Source organism: Rhamphochromis longiceps, linkage group LG10 (assembly GCF_057381845.1).
Source record: "Rhamphochromis longiceps isolate RC_006_pf linkage group LG10, R_longiceps_female_GT1.1, whole genome shotgun sequence".
Lineage (NCBI taxonomy): Eukaryota > Metazoa > Chordata > Actinopteri > Cichliformes > Cichlidae > Rhamphochromis > Rhamphochromis longiceps.
Window position 1 is genome coordinate 14,723,499 of NC_140566.1, and position 15,971 is coordinate 14,739,469.

The 15,971-nt window shown below is 42.5% G+C and overlaps 3 protein-coding genes across 12 annotated transcripts in view; all 3 read right to left on the bottom strand.

Annotated features, from left to right (window-relative positions):
* Positions 1-7,404, bottom strand: part of phldb1a (pleckstrin homology-like domain, family B, member 1a) — a 31,278-nt gene extending 23,874 nt beyond the window's left edge. For 3 of the 10 annotated variants that reach the window (XM_085420385.1, XM_085420383.1, XM_085420377.1), the window contains exons 1-4: positions 7,259-7,404; positions 2,368-2,466; positions 1,551-1,674; positions 643-813 (exon numbers count right to left, since the gene is read on the bottom strand). In XM_085420385.1, the coding sequence (XP_085276511.1) occupies positions 643-813; positions 1,551-1,674; positions 2,368-2,427 (355 nt within the window). In that variant the 5' untranslated portion in view covers positions 2,428-2,466; positions 7,259-7,404. Of the gene's footprint in view, positions 1-18; positions 319-642; positions 814-1,550; positions 1,675-2,367; positions 2,497-4,066; positions 4,201-6,760; positions 6,880-6,924; positions 6,942-7,258 lie in introns of those variants that run through there. The other 7 variants (XM_085420381.1, XM_085420382.1, XM_085420378.1 and 4 more) reach the window with 6 other exon arrangements.
* Positions 7,405-10,020: 2,616 nt separating this feature from the next.
* Positions 10,021-10,660, bottom strand: h2ax (H2A.X variant histone). The gene has a single exon (XM_085420387.1). The coding sequence runs from the start codon at positions 10,588-10,590 to the stop codon at positions 10,162-10,164; it is 429 nt and encodes a 142-aa protein (XP_085276513.1). The 5' UTR covers positions 10,591-10,660; the 3' UTR covers positions 10,021-10,161.
* A 3,013-nt stretch (positions 10,661-13,673) lies between these two features.
* On the bottom strand, positions 13,674-14,507 carry LOC146660495 (homeodomain-interacting protein kinase 1-like). The gene has a single exon (XM_085421642.1). It carries the CDS (start codon positions 14,505-14,507, stop codon positions 13,674-13,676), a length of 834 nt encoding a protein of 277 aa, XP_085277768.1.
* Between the last annotated feature and the right edge of the window lie 1,464 nt (positions 14,508-15,971).

The following is a 15,971-nucleotide window of genomic DNA, read 5'->3' on the forward strand; positions in this document are numbered from 1 at the left end:
CTGACTAGTTCAACTTACATGTAATTAACCGGTAAGTGAAATCAGCTCCTCATCAGTAGCTTGCATTTCTGGAGTCTTTCAAGAATCCCTGATACTCCTGAAGTTTTGTACTGATATTCCACACGAAGTTTAACATGTAGCTGATCCTTTAGAGTCCATAGACCCGCATCGTTGTTCCTTATGATGTATAAACAAAGCCATTTCCTCCATTTACGAGTACTGGTCTTTTTCAGTTGTCCTTTGAATGAAGCAAAGCCTGAAGTATTCTTGTTCAGCAGCTGCTGCCTCCACACATACCGGCTTCAAATGACATTTTGGTATAGCTGCTGGCTTGGATCTTATAGAGAGGGGACTGAGGGGGGTGGGACTGTAATGTCTTTTTTTTTTTTATAGCAACTATGCATGTTACCGGAAGGGCTTGGAATTGTTTTGTCATCATGACGCCTGGCAGTGTTTTTATCAACGTAGCCTTAATTTAGACATTCGGATACTCAACATTTTATTTTCTATTGCGGCTCTGCAAAAGCAACTGTTTGCCCTACTCAGTCTGTCACCATCAGGTTTATATTTTGTATTTTGGTAAAACTGGTAAACAGGGTAAAGAGCAGTTATTTTAGTTACTTAAGCCTGTGACGGTGCTACCTTGAGTAAGCCGATAAGGTTTGGTGAGGCGAACGCCATCTGCTGAGCACTGGTTTCCACATGGGTACAAGGTGATGTTGCCTCCCTGGTTTTCAATGTAGCAATGCTTAGCTGCGATGCCGGGGCCCTGCAGGGGGATATCTGTCCCCTCACTGCCCAGCGTGGTTTTCCCTGCAACAAGAAAGAAAAACATCTGTCAATAATTTTGGAGAGTCATGTGGTTCGAAATACATTAGTAAAACATTCTTAGACCTGCAGTTCAAAGCCAGTGATGATGTGAGTTGAGTCACAAATGGAACCAGCTTATGAACTCATGTTAAATAACAGGTGTAGGTCTCAGGAGGTGTGTTTAGCCTGACAGATAACAGGGATCTCATCAGTGGAAATTAATACACCCATCTGCTGACCCTGGTGTGTTGTTCTTAGGTTATCAGTTACATTTTGTCTGTAGGTACAGTAAATATAGCCTGACACAAACACATACTATATTTATATTTTAGCACAGAGGAAATGGAGCACACACACACACACACAAATCCCCTCTTTTCTCTGGGGTGCCACAGCCTCTCCTCTCTCTCCTGTGAAATGTTAAGGCTCGGGGGAAGACAGAGACAAATGGTGCAAGGAAATCACAGGCAGCATTTGTAAGTGTGCCTCAGTACAAGTAACAACAACACGCTCAGAAGTTAGTGTGTCATCAGTCACTGTCACTTCATTACTCTTGACATTCTGTGCTGCTTACTTATTAAAGAACAATTGCCTCACGTTTGGCAATTCCACTTAAGGAAGTGTCAGTAAAATACAGTAGACTCCACTTATGATTATAATTCTCGAGTTGAGACCCTAACTGTCAACCAAACACACAGATATATTCTCAAAACCACACACACACACATAAGGGTTGTGACCTTCCAGCAGTGGTAGTAAAGTGATGGCTGTGCTCAGGCGTCCACTTCCCAGGCTGACCAGGTGGGGGCGCTCTGCCTGGACTTTGAGGGATTTGCCTGTTTCAATCAAGTCGAGCGGAGTGCTCTGTTAAAATAATAAAACATCATCAGAGTTATTTTTACACAGCATAAGGATCTGTTTAAGACAATAGTAGTGTGTAATATTTGGATCTGTATGCATGAAGTAAACAGCGTGTCACAACATAACATATAGCATGTAATTAAGCCTGAGTTGGATTGCACTACAGGCCTCACCCAGTAATGTGGCTTTTTTTGTCTCCCATGAATAAGATTTACAGATGGACAAATTCTTATGTGTTGTACATGGCATTAGTTCAATAGTCAGCTACATTTTGTGATGCTGGAAATAAATCCGTGCACAACCCAGATGTCTGTCTGCAGCTGGGAAACACTGGGATCATTTTAATAGGATAATGACTGATTTTATTTGGCAAAGTCAGACGTATTTGTTAAAAAATAAAGAGTTAAAAATAAAGAGTTGTAGAAAGAAAGTCAGAAAAGTTAGAGCAAAAGCACACTTACATTACTACACTTATAGTCTTGTGCTATAAAACCAGATATGCTTGCTCTGAAAGCTTGCACTAATGGATGTGAAGCTGATATTACTGCTATGCTCCTGCTTTTAAACGCGTAAACCTCTCAGTAATGCTGAATAAAGCTGACTTACAACAGATGCTGCTAGTAAAACAAGTTACAATTTATCTTAACTTGTGTCTGCTATAAATAGTCAGTGGCACCGCAGGAAGAAATGCCTCACCTGTAAGACCTGGTGCGTTTGTCGCCCATGCTCCACTTTATTCCTGCTCATGCGGTCCATGTCGGCTGGACTGGCAGAGTTATCCGACTCATGAAGGTCCTGAAGCGCAGAGACAGAGTGGCAGGGCATGAATGGGAGCACTGGGAATACTGCTACTACAGTTGTACTACAATGAGAACAGTGCTTTCCATAGAAGCTCTTCTGTCCCAGTTATAAGCCCATGTGACCAAACCGTTGTACAGAGTAATTGTTTCTTCAGAACTAAACACAGAGCAATCCATCAAGAAAGCTGCTATTGATTTATGCCTCAGCCTTTAAAAAAAAAAAAAAAACGTTCGAGAATGAGAGCAACAAACACAACAATAGCAACCACAGATTTTATGTGAAATGCGCTTTGGATATATAGCAGAAGGTTTGAGCTGGCTCTGCAGGTGCTTTACTCATCAGGGGTCAGATGACTGCTTCGTCTGGCTGTGGTGAGTCACCGTGATCTTACAAACAAACAGTCCAAACTGTCTGCAGAAACATGTTGCAGATTAGAGCCGGCTGTCTGCTCGTCTTCCTCCAGTCAGACAGGAGAGCTACAACAAGCCATGAGGACTAGACATGGCTCAAACAAACACGCACAAACACATAGGCAGCCCGGATGACTCATTCATATTTCCACTAAAAGCTCCCATCCGCATCTTTCACTATCACTTGTTTTGCCATCTGGGCATCTAAGCAAAACTAGAGTAGACGCAACTACCTTACTATCTAATGTCTGTTGTGTCTACCCGAGGATGAAAAGCTGCTGTGTGTCGTGCTTGACTCTTGGTTTTACATTTCAAAGTAGAGCTCAACGCCGCCAGTGCCACTGTGCTTGAATGATTCGGTTTAAACTCTGTGACATGTCTTGCGGTGTTTGTTATAGTGCACAGAAGACACGTCATTCCCACAGACACTTTTTTAAGGGCCTGAGCTCTTTGTCGGCCTATGTTGTCATCACTGATTAATTAAAAAAGATTTAAATATCCAGCGTGCTCCAAGTTTAGCTCACGGCGTTTTTACACAACAGGGCGTTCAGTCTGCGTCTGATGTCACTCCAGGCAAGGCTGCTGGGTGAAACCGCATACGTCTGACAATCGCGTCCAGTGTGCGAATCTCAGAGGACCCAGTGACACGAAGAACAGACCATCCCCTCTATTCGTCACTGACACAGGACCCCTCGCGCCTCTGCTGTCAGCCCCACTGCCTGTCAACACTGGGCCTCTTTGAGCCACGCAGTCAGACACAGGACAGGAGAGTGGGCAGGCTAATGTGCCTCTGTCTGCCTCACTCACACACTCACACACACAAACACATATGCTCCTGCTCCAAAAAGCCTCAGTAATTTAACGTACACACCCAGGCAGAGGAACAGTTTTAATGCTTGCGAATGCAGGCCCTCGCATAGTAACCTGTCATTATGGAGGCAGTTATGCCCTTCAGAGCTGCCACAAGCTTCTGAAAATAGATACTTGCCTGCCACACAGACTGGGCTGCCACTTTTAAAGAGAAATGACTTTGGTTTAGAGTGAACAATGAAAAATCAGAGGAATACACAGAAAATCTAACAGCTGGAATGATCAATAAAAAACATGAAATAAAATAGAGTTATATTACAAAGAGAAGATATTAGCCCAACAGTGCTGGTGAAAACAGCCAAGTGTTTACTTACTTCACTGACAGACAGGCAGCTTTTACCATCTCTTTACTCTTGCTAAGTCCAGACAAAAGCTGGGTCCATGGGTTTGCCTGACAGTTGCTAGCACATAGAGCAGTGTCCACATTATTGTGTATGTCTAGCTCCTTGCTTTTTTCATTCACTCACTGAGTTCCTCTGCTATTTCCCTCCTCCCAACCCCTTCTCCTGCCCATCCCGGTGCAGAATTACATCAGATTACAGTTACAAACAGTAGAGGGGAACCAGGCACTGCCCTCCAAAACATACTCCCAATTCTTCCATATTGATTGCTTCTCCTTTTTTTTGGCAATTATGAGTAAATAACTTCACCCGAACATGCAGTTTCAGAACACTCCAGAATTAGCTCTGCACAGAGTTCACATCCTGCTGAGAGAATGGTTGAAATGTTCAGGCTCTCAACAAGCTTTCCATTAAATGAAAGTTCAAATGGACCGCACCGCCCAATCACACAAGGCGGGGCTGTCTCCTTAAAAGTGTCTATGGGTTAAGCAGGTGTTAACAGTCTAACCCATGCAGGAAATAACATAAAGTGTAGGAGGCGGTGATGGAAAAGACCTTGTGTCCTCTGACTTCCTGCTCTGAGCTCTGGACCGCTGATGCAACGAACTCCAAAAGAAGTGTTTCCACTCTGGAAAACTGTCGAACAACACTTTATGATAACGCTAACTAAATGGACGACGGTGGATTACAATGCTTCCACTGTGTAATGATGGAGCAGAGCGATATGAAAGGTCCACAGGAAGTGAGCGAACACATGTGAGCATCTTTTCAGACATCCCACAGGAACTATTTGGCTTACAGACAAACACAGAGAGAGTAGAAGAGAGTGGGAGAAAGCCTCCACTATTGATCTCTCAAGGCTTTTCCCATGGTCGGCGGCCAGAGAGTAGAGGGAGGAAGTGAGACGGATGATGACTCACTGAGGAGAATGAAAACAAACAAACAGAGGCAGCTTAGTAACCCGATGGACTGAAGACTGCAGAGGTCTGCAGATAAGGTTTGTGTTTTGAGTCCTCAGCGATCATGTGGAGGCTACAGCTGAGGGGGTAAAGTTTACTAAATGACCTTTAAATGGTGATTACAATGGAAATCCCCATATAGCTGTTCATCCATGTGAACAAGCAGATGGAAGTGATTTTTAAATACAATGCAGTCTTTATTATTTAACGAAATGGAACATCTGAAAGATAAATGGTGAATGCAGTTATCTAATGGGCCAAGGAGTTTCCACATATCTTTCTTTAACAGAATAGATAGCTGCTTACTTACTTATATAGATAGGTACCCAAGTGGATATCAATATATTACTTTAATCAAGGAGCACTACCATGAAGATAATCTAAGGAGCTTGGAAAGAATAAACCTTTCACCTCTCATCTGAGAGGCTTCTTCAGTTCTGCAGTTGCCATGACGATAGTAATAATTATTAAAACATAGACTAAAGACCATCCATCCATTTGCTTCCACTTATCCAATTCGGGATTGCAGGAGCCTATCCCAGCTGCCATGGTGCATCAGGTGGGGTTGACCCTGCACAGGTATGTCACATGGCTAAGAAAGAGAGACAATCAACCATTCACACCTATGGCCGATTGACAATCAGTAGTTAACCTAACCTTACTAACAGCATGTCACTGAACTATGTAAGGCAGGGGAAAAACATTGCTAACCACTGTGCCACCATGCTGCCCAGTACCACAGTGTAATTCTCATAGAGGAAAGTATATAAATGAAGTCAGACAAAGCAGGTAAAGTGGAGTTGGTGGGGAGGTGGGTTGCAAAGTAGCTTGCAGATGCACAAAAGTCCAGGCAGGCAAAGCAAGTTGAAGATGAACTTTTCAGTCTTTCTGAACTGTCTGCAGTGATATCTCAGCCTGGCTGTGAGCACTCTGAGATGATAATAATAAAAGTCCAAAACAAGCTATGCTGTGAGTGTGTGATTTCCCACAGATACTGAACTGCTTGTCTGGTAGGAGGTTTGGATCAGTCAGCTTGTGAACCCTGCAGTTACACACTGTGAAACAGATGTCTGCAGGTCTCTGCAGGATGACATTAGGCTGCAGGTGGAAACAGTGAAGATGGCAACAATTATGCAAGTGGGGGCTCAGGCAGTCAACACTCATGCAGGCTGTGTAGGAAGCTTGATGAGAAGCAGCTTACACATAACGCAGATTTCATTGCCTTAAATTGAGGGTCTCACTCTTTACTTCCTCTCAGACCAAGCATCAATCCTACCCCTTCCCTTAACACTGACAGGACAAAACAAAACATTTCCTTTTAGACAAACCTTAACCTAAATGTAACCTGTAATTATTCTGATGCCACATGTTGAGGGGTTGGCGAGGCTCAGCTCAGGACAGGAAATACTATCCAGAAGGAGGCGGTGATCGTGGAGCGATCACAGAACATCTGCAGCCCAAATTGTTTGTAGAGTTATGGGAAACACCGGGTCTCATTTTTGGAATAATATCAGAACATTGCTGCTGTACAGTAATAATGCACACACACAAGAATGCCATTCAAACCTCCTGATTGGCTAAATTGAAACAAATCCAGTCACACTGAGAAAAAACAGTACCAGCTCAAATCATGTGATTAGTCAAATGATGCTCAGAAAAGGCACAAAGCCAAACGAACTAGTGAACAACAGGAAATTAGAGACATTACCGCAAAAGAGTTTGAGCTGCCCACAAAACCAATGGACTGTCTTCACGCGTGACATCTGTCCACTTGTCTTCTTCAGCTTTTTTAGTATGTCTGTATGGACTCATCAGATACTTATTTACATGTAAACAAGCAAAGTTCCCTCATAGCAAGAAAGCTATACTCACTCAGGCACAGTTGCACCTCACTGGCATGTCGGAGAAATACCTCACCATACTGTTATTTCACCAAAGACAGCCTGAGAACTCTCTCCCTCTCTCTCTCTCTCACACACACACACACACACACACACTAAAGTGTCCATTCAGAGCCACCTGGGTTTGGCTCCTATTTTTCTCCCTGTCAGATGACTTTCACCTGCTCATGCCTCCCAGTTAAATCAAAAGCCTGCCTTTAAAGATAATGCAAAGATGCGTAACCTGCCGCAAAACCCTGGTGATGCCCTTCTGTCTTCCACACACACATACAAACACTCAAATAAATATTTTTGTTTTCCCATACCCAAGCTCGAAAGGAACATCTCCTCTTCTGCAGTATGATTCAGTCCAAAGATTAAAAACACAAGACAAGGCATCCTCCCAAGCTTTCATGTGAAAAGTCTTCCAGTTCTTTTCTCGAGCATCTTCGCTGCTGTTGAGTAACGTTCAAAGTGAATGTTTCGGTGTGTCTGAACATCATTGTAGCAGATCCAACCCCCCTCTTTCCAGCCCTCTTTTTTTTTCTCTTCCCACTCATCATTCCTCTTTCCCTTCATTAAGCAGGTCCTTCTGTGTCCATGTATAACTTTGTTTCTCACAGATTTGTTGCTTATACCAAGATTTTCTCATGTTCAGACAAATATAGTTGTTTATTTCACAGCAGCTTGAGTACATCTAAACTCTATTACTTTTCAGATGCTGTATAAACAAAGATTACCCATGAACTTGGAAAAACCCTTCTTTTCAGTCTAGATATTTGCTTTTGTTCCAGTCACAGCTTCACCAAACTGTAATTAACATACGAGGTGTTTTGTGGATAATGAAAATCAAAACTTCAAAACTTGCAGAAGGAAAGCCAACAAATTCCATGAAACGACCAAAATGACTGTTTTACCAGAGATCTTTTTTTGTTGTTGCCACAAACAGCTGAAAAGAGCATCACCAGTAAATTTAGAGACTGTGAAAATGTCAACTCAGAAAATTATAGTTATAACAGCCAGTGGACACCGGGGTTTTTCCTTCTGAGCTGGAATTTTTAGCCTGGATGTTGGTGTTGGACACGTTGTCAAGCCCGAGTAATTGGTTCAGCCTGTCCTGGGCTCGGCTCAAACTTGGTGCGTCATGCTGCTTTTGCCGCTATAAAGCACTCAAAGCAGACTGAAATATGTCCTGTGGAAAGGTTACGGGTGAGTTTAGCTGCACATGACTGAGGTTTAATGAGAAAATACGTAATCCATCCCCACCTCTGATATAAAACAACCAATCATTTTATCAGTTATGGATCCCACAAAAGGATTAATTATGTATTATAGCTGGGCATATACTAATGACACTTTTTTCAGATGTCGTACTATTTTATGTAACAGTTGAAATCCTTTCTTTCCTCCGTGTTATGAAATGGCTTATGGTGCACATCTGTCAGCACAGACAGTGATCTGTCTTCAATAGTTGTTAAATAAAGACACATATGGGCAACAATCAGTTTATGCCACAAGTCATTTTGTGAACTTTTTCAAACATCACATGGTGACCCCTGGTGGCAGCATTTGGGAATTACACTCAAGATGTCATGTTTCCACTGACTGAAAGTTTGGTGTAATTTCTGCCAAATGCTTTCTTTCCTTGATGGGGAATTAAAGGTATTTTGAGCACTTTGAAAAGCAGAATGAACAACTGTCTGTTAGCAGGTGTCTTGTTGTGATGCACTATTTGAGACATCTTCAATCAATGCTCATAAATGCTTATGATCTATGGCAAAGATGTCAAACTCATTCTGCAAGCCAACTTTTGTTCCAAAGAAAAAGTGTTGTTAATTCACAGAAAATGTCTCTTTTTTTTTTGTTTGTTTTTTAAACTGTGGATTGTAAAACTGAAATTTCTATAGTAGATAGTGTAAAACGTATGAAAACACAGTTAAAAGTACTAAATTTTCACCCTTCTTCACATTTTCCAAAGCTGTCCAGTGAGTCGGACTGGAGTCTGCTGGGTCAGTTCTGGCCCCGGGCCTCATGTCTGTCACCCCTGATCTATGTGGAGATAATTTACTGCCTAACATCTAATTATTCTGTGCTTCGGAATAATGAAATATATTACTCAAATTATTCCTCAGTGGTACGGCTGCTGCACAGGAGCTGTGCATACTGGGTCAGACGTCACTGTGCTGGTAAACTGCAGCTGCCGGTTTCTTCACATGTAACGAGGAAACACCTGGAGCTTTAAGGAGAATGAGCCGTTGGCATGTTTTTCAAGCTTTAACCACACTTTGAACAAACAAACATATTATTCAGGTCGCTCATACGCAAATACAAAACAAATGGTAAAACACCCCACCTTAATTCTAGAAATGGGTTACTAGAGCTCCAATTTCTCAGGCATATACCCAAGGAACACTAATGCAGGATAAAAAGAGCATGTATGCAAATAATCTTCCCTTCCTAATGGGTGCGTTTCACTTTACAGTGATATTACTTATTACTCCAAAAATATAGTCATTGATTGAGGCTGTTAGGTCTGTTGGTCATTGTGGTGCAGGAAACCCTTCAAAATGGATACAAATTTAAAACTGCTCTGTGCATATGAACACTTTTGAGAGCTGAAACTCAGATTAGGGTGAGTTATTTGTAGCATGTTATGCTTTAGATGGAAATACGCAATACATATAATACAATATGCCTACACAGATCATTATTTCAGCCACAAATGCATACTAAAGAGCCCTTTCTGCCAAACCAAAAGTAATTTGTAATCAGTCACCACAAAAGCTGCTCAGTCATGCTACTAATAAGGTGAAATGCAACCGGTGTTTCAGGCTCTGGCCCATGTACCTACAGTAAATGTTGATAAGTGGAGGCCATTTTTGTTTTCCTTGTTTGTTGTTAACCGCCGGTCATGAAACAAAGCCCTGTGGTAAATGAATAGTGTTATATTACAACTCTCGAGCTCACGGTATAATCAGTGGGGTTAGAGACCACCAGTCTGAAATTCAGCTCAACCGGCCAGGCTAGCAGGTCTCCAAAACTAGCAAGTAGCATCGATTAGCCTGAAATCAGCAGAATACATCAGTGCTTACAAAACAGACTTTTTATTAAATAAAAATCATGCGAAAGGGGATGCAAGACAGCAATAATCAGGAAAAGTTGCTCTTTCAATTAGGAGTGGGTGGCCCTTAAAAGGACCGTTGGGTGTTAAGAGTTATTAGCTAGCAAGCTAATACTCCTGTGACTGAGAGGAGGCCTTCTTTCCCGCTTTGCCGGAGCTCGGTGCAGACTGGCCGGTCTTCTTGGGCAGCAGGACGGCCTGGATGTTGGGCAGGACGCCTCCCTGTGCGATGGTCACGCCACCGAGGAGTTTGTTCAGCTCCTCGTCGTTGCGTACAGCTAGCTGGAGGTGGCGAGGGATGATACGAGTCTTCTTGTTGTCTCTGGCAGCATTGCCGGCCAACTCCAGGATCTCAGCGGTGAGGTACTCCAGGACCGCGGCCAGGTAAACTGGGGCCCCGGCGCCAACTCTTTCTGCGTAGTTTCCCTTGCGGAGAAGACGGTGGACACGGCCGACGGGGAACTGCAGACCGGCGCGAGAGCTGCGGGTCTTAGCCTTGGCACGTGCCTTTGCTCCAGTTTTACCTCTTCCAGACATCGTTGGTTATTTAAATAGTTCTTCGGAGTCGAACCACAGCAGTCGTTGGTTTGCTAGTGATGAAGAAGAAATCGCAGCCTCTATATAAACCTCGCGCTTTGTCCCGCCCTAACCTGCCATTGGGTTTTGGAATAAAAGTGCTGTTATCTGATTGGCCCTGACAGAAACGTCGTGAGAGAAAATTAATTACTATTGGTGGATCTCTCCTGGTTTGTAAACAATCACGATGGAGTCTAAAAGGAAGACGCACGGTCGATTGGCTGTTACTGTTACTGCTTTCTGTCAGTGGGTCAAAAGTAAAAAAGGAGGAGCCAGAAAGCCAATCGATTATCTTCCCTCCAACTTTAAATTTTTTGGCGCGCAGACCAGCTCTGCGGTAAAAGTTAAATGGAACATTTAACCCCCTGATGTGTGTGTATTGGAAGCCAAGCTTCGTACGCGCTGACCAGTGCAAAAACCTGGACGAAGTATGACCACGTGGCAAATAACATCGAAGATCTGTGTGCCAAAATGATTAAACTTTACACCAAAATATAAAGCTGTTTTTAACTAATAATTTAACTGAAGTTAAAAAAATACAACATTATTGTGTACCAACAGGAAATGTTTCTAGATTTACTCATTGGTCAAATGTTCCCACCCGTCCATGCATGTAATAGTTATACATACACATTTATTTCGACTAGTGTGTCTACATAAGTGAGTTTCAAGTAGACCTTTTTGTATTCCAATTGTAATACCTATTCAGAATTCCTTAAATATTTCCCCTAACAAGAATCTTATTAATAAATAAATACATCTAATACTAAACAAAATCCAAATATTTTTAACAATAAAAACTAAACTGAAAACCAAACCGCTTCAAAAAGAAGCTACCCTTGAAAGAATAAAATGCTGTAAAGGGGCTCTCATCTTATGACCATCGGTATGGAGAGGCCTGCAAGACTTTGGAAAACTACAGGACACCATCCCCCACTGCATCCAAACAAAGACCTATTGACCTGAGTGTCTTCTACTGCAGGTCTGAGAGGAAATGTGCTCTTCTCAAACTTAACAACAGCAGTCCCCATCTTTATCATCCTCAGATATTTAAACTAAGAACAGGTTTAATAGCCATACAGTATGTGAGTGCCTTACTCTGCACTATGTGTCCCGTGTATAGTTTGGTTTATATGCCATGCACGTATCTGGTCAGACCTTTTTTAGCTAATCATACCTGGAACCACATTTCTTTTGTGCACTTTTTCAAGTAAATTTGATTTTGATGAAAACATATAACTGAGAGCCAGCAAGCAGCATTAGCAGACTAAGCAATTACTTGGGGCCCCCACGCTAGCAGGCAACCCCCACCCACCAAGACCGCATGAAATGTCACACAAGACAGGCTAATCGATGTATATTTTGTGTGTGTGAAATATCAAAAGTAATTGTAGAAGTGAAAGTTACATATTGTTACTAATATATTAGAAGACTGGTGCCTTAATGCCATTGGTTTAATCATTTTCACTGTAAGAGCTGGGTAAGATACTAAACCCAAGTTGTTCTTCGATGTATTCACATGTGTCTCCAAAAGTTTAAATTCTGTTCATCTGGACGTAGCGTTTTCAGTGGGAGAAACATTTCATCACTCATCCAAGTGACTTCTTCAGTCTCAGCTAACTGAAGATTTCCCCAATCTTATAAACCAGGGGTGTCAAACTCAAATACACAGTGGGCCAAAATTCAAAAATGGAACGAAGTTGCGGGCTAACATTAATATTTATTGAAAAAAAAATCTTCCTCCAGATTTAAGAGTGAATCTTTTCTTATGGACTCAAATAAGTTTTGCTGGAAAACTGAATATGGAACAAGCAAAGCTTAATACTAAACAATATATATATTAGCTGTATAATACCGGTAGGCCAGCTCTAATAGTAATTTGGTATGGCTTCGCGGGCCAAATGTAATTAGGCTGCGGGCCAAATTTGGCAGAGTTTGACACCTATGTTATAAACAGTACATCTGCATAATGACTGAAACCAGCCCACTGAAGGAACAATGGGCTGTGAGGTCAGTTCCTTCATCATTATTATGCAAATTCTCATGACCATTGATCAACAACCACTGATTAAAGCCCACTGATCAATGGCCATGGTTACCATTCACAAAGAGTTGGGGATAACACAGGTATGTCTACTAGGAGGCTGAAGGGTAGCACTATATATTTATAAACAATCAAAAACAACAATTTATTTCCAATTTGTATGGAACTTATTTCTGTAAACATGGTGTTTTAGGTTGGATTAAAGGACTGATGTGATGGTAAGGTGTCCGCTGCTCTGCTTTGAATATTGGTAGGCTTTTTTTTTTTTTTTAATTTTCACAAGAATTGCTACTTCCCCTAGAGTTTTGGCCACCCCAGCAATCAGAAGATTCCCTATGAGCAAGCATTTAGCGACAGTGGGAAGGAAAAACTCCCTTTAAAAAGGAAGAAACCTTCGACAGAACCAGCCTCAGGAAGGGACAGTCATCTGCCGCGACTGGTTGGGGTGGGGGGAGTGAAAATTTAAAAAAAAAAAAAAAAAAGCCAAAGTGATAATTATTGGAGCAGCTTAATTAATATTTCCAGTGTAATTTGCTGTTAATATCCTTTTCCAACCCCAGTTTGTGTTTTTATCACTTTTGTCCAGGGTGGAAGATGCCATGCTGGAGATTGACTCTGTATGGTTTTTCAGTGTTGATACTTGGGAACCTGTTGGAGAGGCCAGGGTTGAAAAAGGGATGCCGGAGAACCTGAGAGGGTGTTATCTGCTGGTGTGCATCCAAGGCCAACATCTCTTTAGTTAGGCTGACAAATAAGCGTTGGCCATCTTCTGGTCCTCGTCTAAACAGCATTATTTGTTCGAGGTCATCCAGACGTGTCAGTTTTATGTATCTTGTCTCCAAAGATTCATATCCTGTCTCGTATTTAAATTGTTGAGCAGTCTTAAATGTCCAGCGTTGTTGGTTGTAGTTGTAGTTGTCTTTTGTGAAATAGTCTTCAGTGTACACGCCAGGATCGAGAACATGATCTGGCGGCTGACCCTGAGTTTCTATGATGAATTTCAAAACTTCATAATATTTTTTCCAGGGTAGAGTGGCACCCCTGTACCAAGCTCCACAGCCACCAGCCCCAGAGACCACATGTCACTTGCTTCATTGTAAGGAAGGCCAAGCATAACCTCAGGTGCACTATAACCAACTGTCCCCACACGGTCACCAGGCATCACTGCAGACGCAGGACATGCGAGGCCAAAGTCTATAAGTCTGACTTTGACTGGAGACTCATAGCGATTTACAACCATGATGTTTCCAGGTTTGAGGTCAGCGTGCACTATTCCCACAGAACCCAGGTGGGACAGAGCATTTGTGAGTTGACCTAAAATTGGCCTGACTTCGCTTATGGGGAGACGCCGATTATTCGGGTCCCGTATGTAGTCCCACAGGCATTGGTCTAGGAGTTCAAATTTCAGGCAAACACGCTCTCCGTCATGGAAAAAGCCGTTCCATTGAACAATGTTGGCGGCATCTGGATCCAACCTTCTCAGCTGCTCCAGAATTAAAATTTCCAGTTTTGCCTGTTGCAGAATATCAGGGTCGTTCTTGTTCACCTTAATAGCCACAGCTCGGTTGGTTTTGGTATCACGGCATTTGGCTACAATACCAAAGCCCCCTTCTCCAAGGAAAGCCTCTACCTTGTAGTGGTTTCTCAAAATGCTCCCTTCAACTATTTCAAGCACATCTGAGCTGAAGGATGGGCTGGCTGACGTGTGGATGAATACTTGCTGAGAAAATTCAACCGAGTTTTGAAAACTGCAGTTGATTTTCTCTGATCTCTTGCATTTCAAGTTTGAAGGGTGCTGAAAGACCACAGGGTTTTGTGGTCTTTCAGCACTCATGTCAATGCAAGGGGAACTCTTAGGGTTGAAAAAGGGATGCCGGAGAACCTCCGACGGTTTTATGCGCTGGTTTGCATCCAAGGCCAACATCTGTTTAATTAAGCTTACAAACAAACGTTGGCCATTTTCAGGTCCTCTTCTAAACATCATTTTAGAAGACAAAATCAACAATGACTTATGGCAGGGGTGTCAAACTCAAATACACAGTGGGCCAAAATTCAAAACTGGAACAAAGTCACGGGCTAACATTAATATTTATTAAAAAAAAAATCTTCCTCCAGATATAAGAATGAATCTTTTCTTATGGACTCAAATAAGTTTTGCTGGAAAACTGAATATGGAACAAGCAAAGCTTAATACTAAACAATATATATATTAGCTGTATAATACCAGTGGGCCAGCTCTAGTAGTAATTTGGTATGGCTTCGCGGGCCAAACGTAATTAGGCTGCGGGCCAGAGTTTGACACCTATGTTATAAACAGTACATCTGCATAATGACTGAAACCAGCCCACTGAAGGAACAATGGGCTGTGAGGTCAGTTCCTTCATCATTATTATGCAAATTCTCATGACCATTGATCAACAACCACTGATTAAAGCCCACTGATCAATGGCCATGGTTACCATTCACAGAGAGTTGGGGAATGGCTGCAATTATAGCATTATACGGTGGTAAAAGATGTACCGTTAGGCCCCTCAATTCAGAGATGGTCTTTCTCTGTTCACGTAAATGGCCTCCTTGACTCCCCGCTCAAACCAGTGCTCCTTCCTGTCCAGGATGGTTACGTCCTCATCAATGAAAGAGGGTCCACTGGCCTGTAGGTGTAAATAGACTGCAGAGTCCTGGCCTGACCAGGTAGTTCTTCCGTGTTGTGCCATCCACATCGCCAGAGGTTGTTTGGCAATCTTCCTGGCACTTAACAGCGTACACTATGTTACTCTCTACACTATGTCGGGGAACCCAATCCTTGGGGTGGACCAATTTTTGGCGCAGCGTGTTTTAGGGTTTAAAAGCCACAGAAGTAAGTCCCCAAAAACTCTTGGGCCCCTTCTGGTGTTACTAGTCAGCGAAGACAATGAAATGCAGGGAAGAGCCTCACGAAAGCAAACTTATTAGTTGTTAAGGAAAATGTTATAAAACACTTCTTCAGTAAAGACTCAGAGAAGAGAAACACACAGAAGGGCAGCTCCCTACTGAGAGACTCGCGCTGAGCACTGCCCCGGTCTTTATTTTATACTCCATTGAACGTATGTGTGTGTGTGTGTGTGTGTGTGTGTGTGTGTGTGTGTGTGTGTGTGTGTGTGTGTGTGTGTGTGTGTGTGTGTGTGTGTGTCTCCTGCTGATCAAAGGGTCATATAACATGAAGGTACAAAAGGTACATCCTTGGTCACAAAGAGGGCAGTCTCCCCCTCACCCTAAATAACATGGTGAGGAAGTCCAGCAGTTCATCTATATGTAAAGA